This window comes from Lynx canadensis, chromosome B4, assembly GCF_007474595.2.
Source record: "Lynx canadensis isolate LIC74 chromosome B4, mLynCan4.pri.v2, whole genome shotgun sequence".
Classification (NCBI taxonomy): domain Eukaryota; kingdom Metazoa; phylum Chordata; class Mammalia; order Carnivora; family Felidae; genus Lynx; species Lynx canadensis.
In genome coordinates this window covers 135983883-136000958 of record NC_044309.1, presented here as the reverse complement: position 1 = coordinate 136000958, position 17076 = coordinate 135983883, and the positions used below count along the sequence as shown (strand labels likewise).

Below are 17076 nucleotides of genomic sequence, written 5' to 3'. Positions count from 1 at the left end.
AATGGGTGCAGGGGGCTCCTCAGCAAGGCTACCCCTCTGGTCCCTTCTCCCCGACAACGGAGAGCAGGGCCTGGCCTGCCTTGGTTCTAACTCTGGTTCTGCCATAGACCAGCTGCGTGTCCCGGGACAGAAGACCCCGCTCTGAGCCTCGGCTTCGTATCTGCAAACTGGAAGTAATCAGGGGGACTGTGCAGGTCACACGGCCCCGGGGCGGAGAATGCGGAGGGAGGGGCAAGCTGGTCCCGCCTCCTCGCCGCTCTCGGGCTCCTGGGGGCCCGCAGGGCGCAACCACACACGCGCACTGCCTTTGGGCAAGGCCGCAGCACGTGCTCGGGGACGCGCACTGACGCTCCTCCCTCCGTCGTGACCCAGGCCCCGCGCGGTTACGCTGGGCTCTTCCAGGCACGGGAGTCTGCCGCTCGTGTGGGGCCGGGCTTCTCTCTGGCCACGCGCTTCGAAGCGGTTCCGAGGGACCAGTCCGATCGCCAGCTCGCGCGAAGGCCACGTCGCAGAAACCCTCTCCCCTGACGCTCGTCGCCCGGGCTCTCCGCGGGTTCCCGCGCCCAGAAGCCTCAGGCTTCCGGCGGAGGTTCCTCCCGCGGGGGCGGAGCACCGGGCAGATCTGGTCACGCCCCTCCACTTACCGGCTTAGCCAATCGGAGCTGCTCTCCTTGTCGGGTGCGCAGACTCCTATTCCAATCAACGAGTGTGGCCGTTGCTCGGGCAACAGCGTCCTAGAGCCGGCGAGTGGGCTGGGCTTCTGTGGCCGAGCGGCCCGGGGTCCCCGCGCTCTGCTGTGGCCCCGCGAGTCGGAGAATCGAGAAGGGGGCTCGGGTAAGGCGGCGCGGCCACGGCGTCCGGACCCGGCGCGCGAGCGGAGGGCGAGAGGAGGGCCGGGGCGGGCGGCTCCGAGGGTCCCACAGCCCTGAGACGGCTGCTGCCCGCCTCCGAGACGCCTAGCCTCCCTCCCGCAAACGTGACCTTGGGCTGGTGACTCGCTTACCCCGTTCAGCACGTGTGTCAGCCGCCGTCGCCGGCCCTGGCGCTACTGCGGTGACTAGTGAGGTCCTCTCCCCGTGGGCTGACGTCATATTTGGGGAAGACGGACCACAACGCGGAAGGTAGTGACATCTGCCCCCACCCCGGATGTGTGTGGGTCACACGGGAAGTGTGTGGCACTGCCTTCGGTCACTCCGGCTTACAAAATGTTTCATGTCCCTTATGTCATTTGCCCGCACAGCGCTCTTGAGTGTCATTACCTGCCCCCTGTAGAGGGCGACTTGGACCCTGTGGAGTGAAGGGGGTTGTCCAGACTTCACACAACTAGGAAGTCGCAGAATCCAAATTCAAACCCAGCACTTGCCTCATGTTAAAAAACAAACAAAAAAACCCCCAACTCTTTCTAGAACATTCTTTTTTCCCCTCGCACCGCCCACAGTTATCCCTGCCTCCCTCCGGAATTTTGTCCGGAAAGCACTTTGTGAAACGTCCTGTTGCAAAGAGCGCGCTTAAGGTCACCGTCTGGGGCACCCCGATCCTTTCCTTCTCTGTCTCCCGTTTCCTTCCCTCCTAAAAGCCTTTGCCTCGCAGAATGCCTTGCCCGTTAAGAGGACTCTTACTTGTCTTTCAAAAAAGAGTAATTTAATAATTTAATAATGTTCCTCGAGTCCTGTGTGCCCCTAAATGGGTGGGCTTTCAGAAATGCTGTAAGTAAATTACACTTTCGCACAGCGTCGTCCCTTCATCGCTTTCTTTCGTCCATCGTCTTCCATTCAACAAACGTCTACTTGGCTAAGTTGGGGGAGGGGGGTGCAGGGTTCGAAAGTGAATCAGGCATGAGCCCGTGGGTTATCTGCGAGCATATTTGCTTCCCGCTCAACCTCACTGCAATCTCCTTGAGGGCAAGGGTGTCATTTTCGCCGTGCTCTCCTTTTCCTCTCCTTTTGATGCTTGCAGAAATTGGCCAAGAAATGCTCACTCGAGACTTTAAATTTGCTCCCCTTTCCCCCCCCCCCCTTTTCCAGCCACCCACCTCTTCCCCGTGCGCAGAGATGTCCACAGCGCCCACGCTGTGACTCTGACAAGCCGACGGGCACGCGGAGACAGAACCAGCTGCAGGAAGATGTTTCGTGGTCGGGTGCCCACCCAGCGCGGGACGCCACTGGGAGGCCCCTGGCTGTTGACAAGACAATCGCTTTAAGAAAGCTTCTCTCCAGGTGTGTATCGAGAGCGAACGTTTAAGGTCGGTGGTCGCGGGGGGTCACCGGAGGTCCTCCTGGACGGCCCCGTCGCCTGCCAGGACCGGAAAGTCAGCTGCATAACGTGCATGGGAAAATGTGAGACAAGAAGCTAACGGTTGGCTGCTTTCTTCCTTTAAATACCAGATGGCAGTACCCCTCGGTGGGAGCCGAGCCGGCCTTTTTGTGAAGTATATTTAAATGTAGGCTCATAGAGGTGGGATTCTTGTCGTTTTTCCTTTTTTTAAAAAAAACGTTTTTTAATGTTTGTATCTTTTTGAGACATAGCGAGAGGGAGCATTGAGCGGGGGAGGGGCAGAGAGAGAGAGGGAGACTCAGAATGCGAGGCAGGCTCCAGGTTCCCAGCTGCCAGCACAGAGCCTGACGCGGGGCTCGAACTCACGAACTGCGAGATCATGACCTGAGCCGAAGTCGGGCGCTCAACCGACTGAGCCACCCAGATGCCCGTATAATTTTTCAGTATTAATTCACCTTCAACAAGATACTCTCCAGGATATCCATGTCGTAGGGAAGAGGAGCTGTAAAGAAAAGGAATCTGTTTGAGAAAAGTCTGGCATTAGAGACAACATATAAATATGTTATTTTTTCAGGTCTAAAGAGCTTCTTTTTCCACCTTTTTCTTTTTTTTTCTCTTGGTTTTGACCTTTTACTGCTCTCTTTTTTGTTTGCTTTGTTGCGGGTGCTACTGTTATTATTTTTTCTCTCTCCATTTATTAGCAGTTTTACGCCTTCTTCTCTCTTTTTTTTTAAAGTTTGTTTATTTATTTTTGAGAGTAGGGAGGGGGCAGAGAGATAGAATCTCAAGCAGGTTCCATGCTGTCAGCGCAGAGCCTGATGCGGGGCTCCATCCCAGGAACCGTGAGATCTTGACCTGAAACGAAATCAAGAGTCAGATGCTTCGCCAACTGAGCCACCCAGGCGTCCCTGCACTTTTATGACTTCTCCTACTACTGACCCTAAAGTGCTGGTACTCCTGGCTAATACTTAGTGAGCCCTTACTGTGTTCCAGGCACAGCCTGGGGGCCTCACATCCATTTTTAAATTTAGTTCTTACCCCCTGCTTACAAAAGGGCACGGTTAACTTTTCCCGTTTTATGGATAAAGCAATAGGAACTCAGAGAAGTTAAGGGCCTTCCAAGCACATAAATGGTGGAGGGTGCCTTCTACTCCAGAATTGCCTGACAGTAGGACCTGTGTGTTCCTGACCAGTGCTCTAGCCCTCAAATATTTATATACTCCGTAAATCCCCTAAGGCTTTGAGATGATTTGTAAGAATACATGTGATACGGTAAACTAAAAACACGTAAGTCAGGATCATGGAGAATACAAATAGAATAGTAAAGTAACATCTGGAGGAGAGAAAAATACTCTGATTGTCCATACTGGTTAATACGGTTGGGCTGCGGATTTAGTCGTGAACTTCTTGTCGACTCAAGAAAAAGAGAATTAAAAAAAAAAAGAGAAGTTGAATTCATTTTGGCCAAAGAAAACATTTTCATTCCTCTGGAAAACTAAAGCTTTTCTAACGTGTAGGTCTTCATCGTAAAACTTGGGCAGGGCTCGATTGCTACCAGATGGTTCAGTTGCAGGCCCGGGGTCCTAACCAGCTAGGGAGAGAGTAGGGACTCTCACACTTGAAGGAATATTTGGAATGAACCTACTCTGAACGGTAACAGTTTTCAGTAACACCTTCCGAATGTCCCCCCGCCCTCCCCCGCCTCCCAGGACTTTGTAAACGCTGCTGTCCTGTCCCCTGGGGTGGTTCCAGTCTTTGTTTGCTCTTAACAGTTCTTCATTGAGCCCCTGCCGTATGCCAGGGCCTGTCTAGGCATCGAGGACCCCGCGGTGATGGTCATGTCCCCACCCTGATACCTTTGGTGCCTCCACCCTGTCACTGTCTACTACTGGGTTTTTTTTCTGGACTGACTTCGGTTTACCCTCCTTTCACGGTTTTATAAAACCCCATGAAGACACTCAGCACCTTACGCTGTAACTGTCTACGTCTTCCGCCCTGTGCTGTCTCTGATTCAGGTTGCTGTGTGTCAGGTGCTTTAGATACGTTTTCCGTGATGCTTCCACAGCTTGTAGAGCGGCGGCACTTGAGCATTGTTGGTTCACCTGCCTTTTAAGAAGCTGGTGAAAGTAACATATCCCCTAGAAAAATCATCTCATAACGCTTTTACGTTTAATCTCTGAGGGTTTGAAGAGCTACCAAAGCACACGGGTGGACCGCTTCCCTAGATCCTAGGTTAAGAATACCTGCTTTAAAGGGGCGCCTGGGTGGCTCAGGCAGTTAAGTGTCCTACTTTAGCTCAGGTCATGATCTCGCAGTTCGTGGGTTCGAGCCCCGCGTCGGACTCTGTGCTGACAGCTCAGAGCCTAGAGCCTGCTTCAAATCCTCTGCCCCTCCCCTGCTCGTTCTCCCTCTGTCTCAAAAATAAAGAAACATTAAAAACTTTGGAGAAAAAAGAATATTTCCTTTAAAGAGATGTGTTAGTTCCATTTTTCAGATGAGGAAACTGGGTCAGGAGGAGGTTAATTAACTTGCAAGTTGGACGGTGGATAGTGGAACGACCTTGACCCTAAGTCCTCTTGACTCTAAACTCTTTGTTTTTCCCATTGTCCAAAAGTATGGATGCTCAGTAAATAACTGAGTGTGTGGAAGGCTAAAAAGGGAACTTTCTAGGGTATGTGTTCCAAAATATAATAAAACATCCATATGATAATCAGATTAGACAAGAAGATTTTTCTCAAGTATTCGGATTTAACTGCCAAAATCTTTTGTGTTGCTTGCAACTTTTTCCAAGTGACAATCTCCTCCCACCGCCCCCCCCCCCCGCCACCACTCCTCCCCACGATACCAGTTCCAACAGTTTTTGCTTCTGATGCCATTTCTGTTTGGCTGTGCACATTTCTTACTCTTGTGTTGAATTATGTTTTCTTCGGGTGCCAAGGCAGATGGATGGCACTTTTGTTATGATTCAGATATAAATAGCATCTGTTAAAAACTGGACATTAATACTTATCTGGCAAATAAACACACGTATCAGTGAAACAGCCCTCTGATTGTGTTTGCCAGCGGTCAGGAGTGTATTTGATGGCCCGTCACTTGGTGCTTGTGTGGGCGCATTGGTTTCGTAATGCGTCTTAATCTCTACCTCACCGAGTCCTGAAGTCATTAATTAATGTCTCAGAGTTCTCTGTTGAGAGCCCAAACTGAGGGTGGCGTGTAGCCAGAGGCGACCTACACAGACCTCATCAGAGCGCCGTGCTCAGACTCAGGGAGGGCCCTGTTCAGCTTTCAGAATCAAGGGTCAAATTAGCTTAGCTTTCTTGCCCTCGCAGTACTAGGTGTCCGCCGTGGTCCATCGTGAACGAAGCTCACCGTGTACCAGGCTGCGTGGTAGGCGCCGGGTGTCAAGCCGGGAGGTCGGCCAATCCCACCACTGGGGAGGCTCACTAGCCGGCAGGGGCCACAGGTACACAGCCAACAGAAAATCCCCGAAGCAGAGGATTAGAGTGAACATAGAGTTAGGGCTAGAGTGATGGCCCGGGAGGCGATAATACTTTATAGTTTTGGTCCCACCTGGCCCCACAGCAAAGGAATGGAATTATGGTGCCTTTGACCTTTTTGTCCTTTTCTTTATGTTTATTTCAAGTTTATTTATGTATTTTGAGAGAGAGACAGAGACAGAGAGATCACGAGTGGGGGAGAGGCAGAGAGAGAGAGAGGGAGAGAGAGAATCCTAAGTAGTCTCTATGCTGCCAGTGCCGAGCCCGACGCGGGGCTCAAGTCCATGAACCGTGAGACCATGACCTGAGCCGAAGTCAAGAGTCTGATGCTTAACGGACTGAGCCACCCAGCGCCCCTGTCCTTGAGTAAATAAAACAATTGGTAAAACAAAACTGTGAGACCAGATTCTCCATAAAAGCACGAGTAGTTTTGTTTAAGGAAGATAGGAAGGAAGGCCTCATGAAGGAGGGGCTGCACCCTCAATCTTGAAAGATGAATCGCAGCGTGCAGGCAGGAGAGGTGGAAGGAAATCCTAGCAAAAGCATGAACCAGAACTCAGAGGTGAGGAACGACACGGCGCGTTCCGAGTGCTGCCTGATGATGCCGCCTGCGTGGAGCGCTGGGATCTGCTGGTCGCGGGGGGCCAGCTTATTAATGATGGGAATGATCCTGTCCCCACAGTTAGGAGTTTGGTTTCAGCTCAGATAACCCTGGAGAAGTAGTGTAGGTTTTTTTTTTTTTTCTTTTTTAAACTTCATAATTTTAGACTCACAAATCTGTTACAGAATCAGTACAGAGAGTTCCTCTGTGCACCCCGGTGCCCCCCTAACCCGCCGCACCGTGATAACACCTTACCAAGTAGTCGTAGTACAGTGATCAAAATCAGGATAACGCCATTGGGACTGTACTAGTGGCTAAACTATGGGTTGTATTCGGGTCTCACTAGTTTGACGTGTTTTCTCTCGGTACGTAGTTCTATGAGATTCTAACACATGTATAGTTTCACGTTGTACATTTTGAAGCCAGGGAGCCACACAACTATATCAGTGCGCTAGAAAGAGAAATCCTGGCAACAGAGGAGACGGGTTGGAGGGAGAAGGTGGGATCTGGAAGTGATGTGCGGGGCTATTTCTGTAACCCAGATGAGCGAGGATGAATGGAGCAGTGATGGAGGGATGGAATGGGGCAAGGAAAAGACTGAAGAGTGTTTTGCAAGTAAACTTGACCATCCTCGCCAGCCGCTCAGAAAGAGAGCTGGAGGCCAGAGTCAAAGGCAGGGATTTCTGCCGTAACTTACCAAGGTTCAGGAGTGGAAGCAAATTCATTTGTTCACTCAGTGAATCTGAACACCCCTGACCGCTAGTCCCTAGACCGGGACCTGAGGCTGTACTGATCACACAAATTAACCCGGCCCTTGCTTTTTTTGGAACTTAAAGTCTACGAGACAAGCATTAACTGAATACTCATGACAAACTGGGCTGAGGGCTGTGAAGGACAACAGAGGTCGTGCGTGTGTGTAAGGGGGGTGTGGCCTAGTGTGGAGGTGCCAAGGAAGACTGCATCTGTGGCCTTGGTCTTGGGCAGCAGCGGCCCCTGGGAACTTTCCAGTGAGGTGAATTCTCAGGCCCCACCCTCCCCGGGATCTAGATCTAGGATCAGGATCTGGAGCTGGCGCCCGGGGATGGGTTCCTAACAAGCCCTCCAAGCGGTTCTGACGGTCACTGGAGTTTGAGAACCACTGATCTTTGGGAGGAGGAGGAGAGCATTAGGCAGACCCTAATGCGAAGGGCGAGTGGTCTAGGTGGGGGGCTATGGCTCTGAAAACAGAGCTTCCGTGCAGGGTAGGCCACATCACACAGACGGCCAAAGGCTTCTGTGGCTGAGGCTCAAGGAACTGGGGAGAGGGAGACCGATGGAGAAGCAGGCAAGGGCTGTCCCACAGGGCCTTGCGACACCATTGAGGGCTTTGGTTTTAATCCTAAGGACAACAGGAAACAGTTGCCGTTCTTTTGTTTTTGTTTCTTTACGTTTTATTTTAAGAGAGGGAGAGAGAGAGCGAGCGAGCATGAGCGGGGGAGGGCAGAGAGAGAGAATCCCAAGCAGGCTGTGCACTGTCAGTGCAGAGCCCGATGCCGGGCTTGAGCCCATGAACCGTGAGGTCACGAGCTGATCCGAAACCAAGAGTCGAATGCTTAACCAGCTGAGCCACCCCGGCACCCCGGAAGCAGTTGGGAGTTTTTCCAGCAAGGAGGAAACACGAGGATGTCGGCACTTTAAAATGTTTATTCTGGCTGCTGTGAGGAAACTAGCGGGTGTGTGATTGTGGTGCGTGTGGGGCGTGTGTGTGATCTGGGCACAGGCAGGTTAGTGATGTGCCTACAGGGCTGACATAGCTCCCCCGGGAAGCCTACAGTTTAGTATGAATTCACGCGGAGGACCTGCCTGAGGCTTTTGACACGATTCTCCAGTCGCCCGCAAAATCAGCTGATGATTTAAACGAGAAAATCTGCCTGCCAATCTGTGCTAACTCCTTGCTCTCGAATTTTTCAGAACCCACAGTTTCCGAAGTAGTTAATTTCGAAGGAAATGAGACGAAACAGCCCCCAGACGAATGTTGCCACGGTCAACGGCACCAAGTCCTGCGGTACCAAGGCCAGGTGAGACGCTGCTCGGGCGTGTGGCTCAAGTTCACAGTACCGTGCCGGGCGTAAGGCCTCGAGAGAAGGGTGCTTTACTGGCTGTTAATGATACCGTTATCAGTCCTGTCTGGTTGGGGCCAGCCATTCATGCAGCAGGCACATACCAAATGCTGATTTTTGTGCCGAAATTGTCTAGGGACTTGCATATTTGTCATATCAGCAAGTATCAGCTTATTCATTTTATTTAAAAAATTTTTTTAATGTTTATTTATTTTTGAGAGACAGAGACAGAGCATGAGCAGGCAAGGGGCAGAGAGAGAGGGAGACACAGAAATGGAAGCAGGCTCCGGGCTCTGAGCTGTCAAAACAGAGCCCGATGCGGGGCTCGAACTCACAAACCACAAGATCGTGACCTGAGCCCAAGTCGGATGCTCAACCGATCGAGCCACCGGGCGCCCCTCGACTTATGCGTTTTAAAGCCGAAGGCCCTTAATTTGGTGCTCAACACGACTACAAATATTTGACGAGTCTGGGGCCATCGGAAAACCATGGAGCACCACGGAGCCTGCCTTGCCACGGGGGCCGTGGGTGCAGGTTTGCTGGTGGCCATGCACTCGGTTTCCCCCATAGGTGGCGGCAGAAGCAAAACTTTCCCTTGCCGAGAGCTCAAGCGGGAAACCAGCGCGGCGGGCCTTTGCCAGCATCTGAGGACTTGCTTGGGCCCGGCAGCACTATAAAAATAGGATATGCTAACCGCTCCTTGTCTGCTCCCGGGAGCTGGAGAAGGAGAGAGCATACTAGTTTCCAGCTCGTGCATTTGAAAAGGCTGCCAGCGAAACAGGTTTTGAGCTGGGAACAGCTGTTTGACAGCCAGCGCGGGCAGGTCTTCTGACACAACTTGGCTGTGGCCCGTTGCCGTAGCTGTGTCGTCGTGTTAGGTGTTGGGGAGTCTGAGAACGGTCATTAGGTGAGAGTGGATTTCTGAGCCACCGTCTGAAATGAGATTTTGGGGCTCGCGATCGAGAAAGCACATTGCAAACAAAATGGTGTAAGCTTTTTCTTTAGATCTGTGTTCGGGAGCCGCCAGGCATTCGTGCTGATAGAGGTTACCACACAACCACAGCACTCGGATCAGTTAAACTCAACGTCCATTGTGTTTTGGACACCGTAATCAGACGTGGCCCCTGCTGTCATGAAGTTAAGAGCCTAGCAGGGAAGGGAGACGCGGAACAGTCATAAGGGTCTTGGGTGTTAATTGAGACCTTTTTGACCCTGGTCACCAGTGCTTGGGGAAGGGCCCAGAGTGAGAATCATGGGATACTGAAACTGCTGTATTGGGTGGTGGGAAAGAGGGTGACGACCCTAAACGGGACCCAGAAGTGGGAAGAGGTGCGGGTGTGTGCGTACATGCGTGTGAGTGTGCAAGTGTGTGCGTGTCAGTATGTGTTGGGAGGAGAGTGCCGTTGCATGACAGGGCTGTGAAAATCCTCCACTCATTAATTTGAGAAACACTTCTGGAACCACAGTCATGTGTTGGGTACTCTGGGGCTGGGAGTTCAGTGGTGTAGAAGTTCTGTTTTATTTCATGGAGCCTATAACGGAAGTTGTCATTTCTCAAATGCAAGCGTGACTCCCAGCCGTGGTGAGTGCGGCACAGGGGAAGGACGGGCTTTGATGAGAGGGCGTGGAGGACGATGCAGACGGGGTAATCAGGGAAACCCCTCCCAGGAGGTGACAGTCACACCCATATCTGCGGGTGACAGGAGTTGGCTGGGTGGGGAGAGGGACCTCCAGGCCATGGGAGGCCAGGAGGGGCGAGGGAGGGGGCCGGAGCTAGGTCATGGGCTGCCTGGGGGGACCCTGGTAGGCATGTTCTTTCTAACATGCTGCGAGACATTTGTTAAAGAACATTTAAAATAAAAAAGATCACTGATTCCCTCCCTCCCCCCCACATGCCAACATAGCTATTTTTGTCACATCTTGTAGACTCTATCCACATGTGAAAACACATTTTTCATTCATTTTTTTTTTAAATTTGTTTATTTTGGAGAGAGAGAGAGAGCACACCCATGCGTGCAGGGGAGGGGCAGAGAGAGAGGAAAGAGAGACTCTCAAGCAGGCTCTGCACTGTCAGTGCAGAGTTCGACGCGGGGCCGCATCCCATGAACCATGAGATCGTGGCCTGAGCGGAAATGAGAGTCGGACGCTCAACCGGCTGAGCCCCCCCGGGCGCCCTTGTGAAAACACTTTTTTATATCATTGTGTTCATAGTACTTTTTCTCTTAACATTGTTCTAAACACGTTTTTATGTTTCGACATACTTATAATCGTTATTTATGCTACTCCATTAAAGCATGTTAACGTTGAGAGGTTTGTGTTATATTTTGAGTTTGATTTCTGAGTTTGTGTGGATGTGTCTTGTAGTGTGGGTGGGGGTAGGCTTGGAATTCATGCTGTAAGGGGAGGTATTGGTTAAAATGAGGTTTGGGAAGGGGCGCCTGGGTGGCTCATTTGGTTAAGCATCCAGCTTGGGCTCAGGTCATGATCTCGCGGTCCGTGAGTTCGAGCCCCGCGTCGGGCTCTGTGGTAACAGCTCAGAGCCTGGAGCCTGCTAAAAGATTCTGTGTCTCCCTCTCTCTCTGGCCCTTCCCATCTCGAGCTCTGTCTCTGTCTCTGTCTCTCTCTCTCAAAAATAAACATTAAAAAAAATGAGATTTGGGAGGAAGATGAGAGCCTGTATGGGGTTCTGGGGAGAGCATGAGCAGGGGGGGACCCTTGGTGGAGGAAGCCCGTGGCTCAGACATGTGGAGCCACAGGCCCTGGAGGCAGGTCACTTAATAACCACGGATTCTTTCTGCTAAATTGAATTCGGTTGACTGGCTAAATTGTTTTTTACGATACCCTATCATTTGGAATATATTTGTAAATCAGCTTGCATTCTTGTAATCCCTGTGTTTAGAACAGTAGACAAGGGGTTGCCAGCTGAGTCTAAGAGAGTGAGGGGGGTGTGAGGCTGGGATGGAGGAGGCAGCACAAGCCCCGGAATCCTAATATTTGATTAGATTATTATGTAGACGACTCACTTTTAATTTTCCACATGTTCTTTTAAGTAGGTTGCAGAATTGTGGGGCACTTTGGGCAATGCAAGGTACCCCTTCTTGAGTATTGACAGATTTTCTCATCTGTGCGTTTCTATGAGAAGACACACAAATCACTCCTGCACGAATGCAAGTGCATACACACACACACACACACACACACACACACACACACAGCCCTGGCTCAACTGGGCAAAAAGCCTAACGTTAAATTCAGGAGAGTTCAAGTCTTGGCCTCATGAGTCAATTTGGCTTTTCTCTCTGGATTCACCGATCGCCAGCAAAATAGGTGCTCAGTTATTGCTAGCCGGGTCTACATGGAATCGCTTTGGTGTAATGTTTGTGGTCTTTTACTTCATTTTGATATTAAGCAGGGAACTTTACAGAGCCCCCTTCAAAAACTATAGACTCATAAATCAGCTTCAGGGTCTTCTGACCCAACGGTTTCAGCTTGTTAACGCACACATGGCTGGGTCAGCCCCAACCCCCGAGTTTCCGATTGGTTGGTCTGGGTGGGGCCGGATAAAATGCCTCTCTAAAAAGGTTCTAGGTGATGCTGATATTGTTGGTTCAGGGACCACATTTTGAGAACTACTCGTTTAAAGCTACCTATCTGCCTGTGTGTCTGCTTCAACAGCCTTTTTAAAAAAATTTTTTAATTTATTTTGAGAGAGAGAGAGGGCATGCACGTGCATGAGCCGGGGAGGAGCAGAGAGAGAGGGAGAGAGACGATTCAAGCAGGTTCTGCGCTGTCACTGCAGAGCCCGACATGGGGCTTGATCCCGTGAACCACGAGATCATGACCTGAGCTGAAATCAAGAGTTGGGCGCTCAACCGACTGGTCACCCGGGCACCCATGCAACAGCCTTTTAAAACCATGGCATTTCTGGGGCGCCTGGGTGGCTCAGTCGGTTAAGCGTCCGACTTTGGCTCAGGTCACGGTCTCACGGTCCGTGAGTTCGAGCCCCGCGTCGGACTCTGTGCTGACAGCTCGGAGCCTGGAGCCTGCCTTGGATTCTGTGTCTCCCTCTCTGCCCCTCCCCACTCATGCTCTGTCTCTCTCTGTCTCAAAAATAAATAAATGTTAAAAAAAAATAAAAAAAAACCATGGCATTTCTGCATAAGGAATCTACAAATGAACTAGCTTTCCCCCCACCTTGACATGAACTGACAGTGGCATCTCTTGGGAAAGGTCTTTAATCTAACCCCAGAGCAAGAGTGATTCAGTGCACATCCTGAGCAACTCGAGGACAGGAAGTTGCTAAGTTTCTACATGCCGCCTCAGTGCTATTGCACTTGCTGTGGGTAGGCCCGCTCCTGTGCTTGAAAAACATGCCGCGTTTTCCTAAAATCCTGAGTTAGATGGTGAGCGGTTGGAGGTTGGGCTGTTCATACTTCCCCTTCCGTCCCTCCACCCTCACCCATGTGCGGCCTGCAGCATTTGCTCAAGAATGAATCGCCGAGGGGGTAGTTGCTTGGAAAATGCTGATACCGCGAATGTTCATGTTGAACACCAAACAGGCTCCACGGTCACAGCTACCTGGATCTGGCTCTTTGGAATATCCGTATAGTAAGTGACGTCTCTCTGGCTTTTATGATCCTGCAATTGGAAGAAACTGGAACCAGAGAAGACCCAACAGGTCACAGACCATTCTCCTGCTGGAAGAGGATTATTCCCTGCGGTGTGCTCAGTGGCATTAGGAAGAATTACTTTTCATATGATTATTATTTTTTTTTTTCCTGCTGTCTTCAACTAAGTGTTTCTTGAATTGAATCGCTTTGTATTCAAGTAATAAAATGCACAACAGGCAGTACATTTCTGGGTGATTATCTCACTCCTCAGGTGGTGTAATAAGGCACGAGGCCAAGGCCCTGGCATGCCTTATTGTTATTAGGAAGGGAATTTATGGATAAAATAAAGCGAGCGGTTATTTGCATCAGCAGTAACCACAACAAGGAATGCAATTATGGCAGGTCCTCCTCACGTGTGTGCAGAGCAGGGTGAGGCGGGGCGGGGAGGGGGGTGCGGTGAGTGCTCCCTAACCAGCCATACAGCTCGGGTAACCAGAGATTTGCCCCCTCCTGCAAGGAGCTTGTTGGGAATTGTGTAAAAAACAACAGGAAGGCCTTGGCCACAGACAGCCGTATGAACTTGGTACCTGGGATGAGCTCTCCCCTGGACCCGCTCTGGGCTTAGCATCTGCGTCGTCCTGGACACCTTGCAGGCCTATCCTGAGTGTCGGCGTCCCCACTGATGAAATGGGAAGTGCAGCCAGTGGTTGGGCATGAGGAGGGTTCAGTGATGGGTTTTCATGGATCTTAAGCACATTTCCTGGCTCAAAGTAAGCCCCCAATAAATGCTAATGGAATTAGAATTTTTTTCCTTCTTTTTAAAAAAATTAAAAAAAATTTTTTTTTAACGTTTATTTTTGAGACAGAGAGAGACACAGCATGAACGGGGGAGGGGCAGAGAGAGAGGGAGACACTGAATCGGAAGCAGGCTCCAGGCTCCGAGCCATCAGCCCAGAGCCCGACGTGGGGCTCGAACTCACAGACCGCAAGATCGTGACCTGAGCTGAAGTCGGACACTTAACCGACTGAGCCACCCAGGCGCCCCTCTTTTTAAAAATTTTTTAAAAAATTTAATTCCAAGTTCGTTAACACACAGTGTACCAATAATTTCAGGAATAGAATTTAGTGATTCATCACTTGCGTATAACGCCCAGTGCTCATCCCAGCAGGTGCCCTCCTTAATGCTCCTCACCCCTTTAGCCTTTCCCCCTACCCAACACCCCGCCAGCAACCTTCAGTTTGTTCTGTGTATTTAAGAATCTCTTATGGTTTGTCCTCCTCTCTGTTCTTGCATTATTTTTGCTTCCCTTCCCTTATGTTCATCTGTCTTGTATCTTAAATTCCCCATATGAGTGAAGTCATGTATTTGTCTTTCTCTGACTGACTTATTTCACTTAGCATAATACACTCTAGTTCCATCCACGTTGTTGCAAATGGCCAGGTTTCATTCTTTTTGATCGCCAAGTGATAGTCCATCGTATGTATAGGTATATACACATATAAATATGTATGTGTATCTCATCTTCTCTATCCATTCATCAGTTGATGGACATCTGGGCTCTTTCCATACTTCAGCTCTTGTCGATAGCGCTGCTATAAACATTGGGGTGCTTGTGCCCCCTTTGAATCAGCACTCCTGTACCCTTTGGATAATGACCTAGTCGTGTACAATTGTGGAGTCACGGGGAGTTCTATTTTGAATTTTGTGAGGAAACTCCATACCATTTTCCAGAGTGACTGGACCAGTTTGCATTCCCACCAGCAGCGCAAAAGGGTTCCTCTTTCTCCGCATCCTCGCCAACATCTGTTGTTGCCTGAGTTGTTAGTTTTAGCCATTCTGACAGGTGTTGAAGTCTGAAATTGTGATGCTTCCATCTTTGGTTTTCTTTTTCAGGATGGCTTTGGCTATTCAGGGTCTCTTCTGGTTCCATACAAATTTTAGGATTGTTCGTTCTAGCTTTGTAAAGAATGCTCGTGTTATTTTGATATAGATTGCATTGGATATGTAGATTTCTTTGGGTAGTATTAACATATTAATAATATTTGTTCCTCCCATCCGTGAGCATGGAATATTTTTCTGGTTTTTTGTGTCTTCTTCGATTTCTTTCATAAGCTTTCTATAGTTTTCTGTGTACAGAGTTTTCACCTCTTTGGTTAGGTTTATTCCTAGGTATTTTATGGCTTTTGATACATTGTAAATGGGATTGATTCCTTGATTTCTCTTTCTTCTGCTTTATTATTGGTGTATAGAAATGCAGCCGATTTCTGAACATTGATTTTATATCCCGCAACTTTGCTGAATTCGTGAATCAGTTCTAGCAGTATTTTGATGGAGTCTTTGGGTTTTCCACATAGAATATGTTGTCTGCAAAGAGTGAAAGTCTGACTTCCTCCTTGTCAATTTGGATGCCTTTTATTTCTTCGTGTTGTTTGATTGTTGAGGCTAGGACTTCCAACACTATGTTGAATAACTGTGGCGAGAGTGGACATCTTTGTCGTGGTCCTGACCTTAGGGGGAACGCTGTCCGTTTTTTCCCATTGAGAATGATATTAGCGGTGAGTCTTTTGTATACGGCCCTTATGATCTCGAGGTGTGATCCTTATATCCCTATTTTCTTGAGGGTTTGTTTTTTTCAAGAAAGGTTGCTGTATTTTATCAAATGCTTTTTCAGCATCTATTGAGAGGATCATGTGGTTCTTACCCTTTCTTTTGTTAATATGATGTATCACATTGATTGATTTGTGGATATTGAACTAGGCCTGCATCCCAGGAATAAATCCCACTTGACTGTGGTGAATAATTCTTTTAATGTATTCTTGGATCCAGTTTGCTAGTGTCTTGCTGGGAATTTTTGCATCCATGTTCCTCAGGGAAATCGGTCTGTAGTTCTCTTGTTTAGTAGAGTCTTTATCTGATTTTGGAATCCGGGTAATGCTGGCCTTGTAGAATGAATTTGGAGGTTTTCCTTCCATTTCTATTTTTTGGAACAGCTTCAAAAGAATAGGTGTTAACTCTTCTTTAAATGTTTGGTAGAATTCCCCTGGAAAGCCATCTGGCCCTGGACTTTTGTTTGTTGGGAGGTTTTTGATTACTGATTCAATTTCTTTACTGGTTATGGGTCTGTTCAAATTTTCTCTTTTTTTCCTGTTTCAGCTTTCGTAGTTTATATGTTTCTAGGAATTCGTCCATTTCTTCCAGATTACCCAATTTGTTGGCATATAGTTGCTCATAATATTCTCTTATTATCATGTGTATTTCTGCAGTGGTGGTTGTGATCTCTCCTCTTTCATTCGTGATTTTATTTATTTGGGTCCTTTCAATTTTCTTTTTGATCAATCTGGCTAGAGGTTTATCAATTTTGTTAATTCTTTCAAAGAACCAGTTCCTGGTTTCATTGATCTCTTCTACTGTTTTTTGATTTCAATATCACCGATTTCTGCTCTGATCTTTATTATTTCCCTTCTTCTGCTGGTTTTGGGCTTATTTGCTGTTTTTTTTCTCCAGCTCTTTTAGCTGTAAGGTTAGGTTGTGTATTTGAGACCTTTCTTCCTTCTTTAGGAAGTCCTGGTATGCTATATGCTTCCCTCTTATGACCACCTTCACTGCATCCCAGAGGCTTGGGCTGTTGTGTTTTCATTTTCATTGGCTTCCATGTACTTTTTAATTTCCTCTTTAATTTCTTGGTTAACCCTTTCATTCTTTAGCAGGATGTTCTTTAATCTCCAATTATTCATGGTCTTTCCAGATTTTTTTCTTGTGATTGATTTCGAGTTTCATAGCATTGTGGTCTGAAAATATGCAAGGTATGGTCTCGATCTTTTTGTATCTGTTGAGGGCTGATTTGTGATCCAGTATGTGATCTATTCTGGAGAATGTTCCATGTGCACTTGAGAAGAATGTGTATTCTGCTGCTTTAGGATGAAACATTCTGACTGTATCTGTTAAGTCCATCTGGTCCGGTTGTCATTCAGAGCCATTGTTTCCTTGTTGAGTT

At 48.8% G+C, this 17076-nt stretch overlaps 1 protein-coding gene across 1 annotated transcript in view; it reads left to right on the top strand.

The window, feature by feature from the left end:
• Positions 1-650: 650 nt before the first annotated feature.
• EFCAB6 (EF-hand calcium binding domain 6) overlaps positions 651-17076 on the top strand; it is a 225418-nt gene continuing 208992 nt past the window's right edge. Inside the window, exons 1-3 of the mRNA XM_030322319.1 lie at positions 651-834; positions 2025-2216; positions 8323-8429. Coding sequence (XP_030178179.1) covers positions 8359-8429 — 71 coding nt within the window. The 5' untranslated portion in view covers positions 651-834; positions 2025-2216; positions 8323-8358. The remainder of the gene's footprint in view (positions 835-2024; positions 2217-8322; positions 8430-17076) is intronic.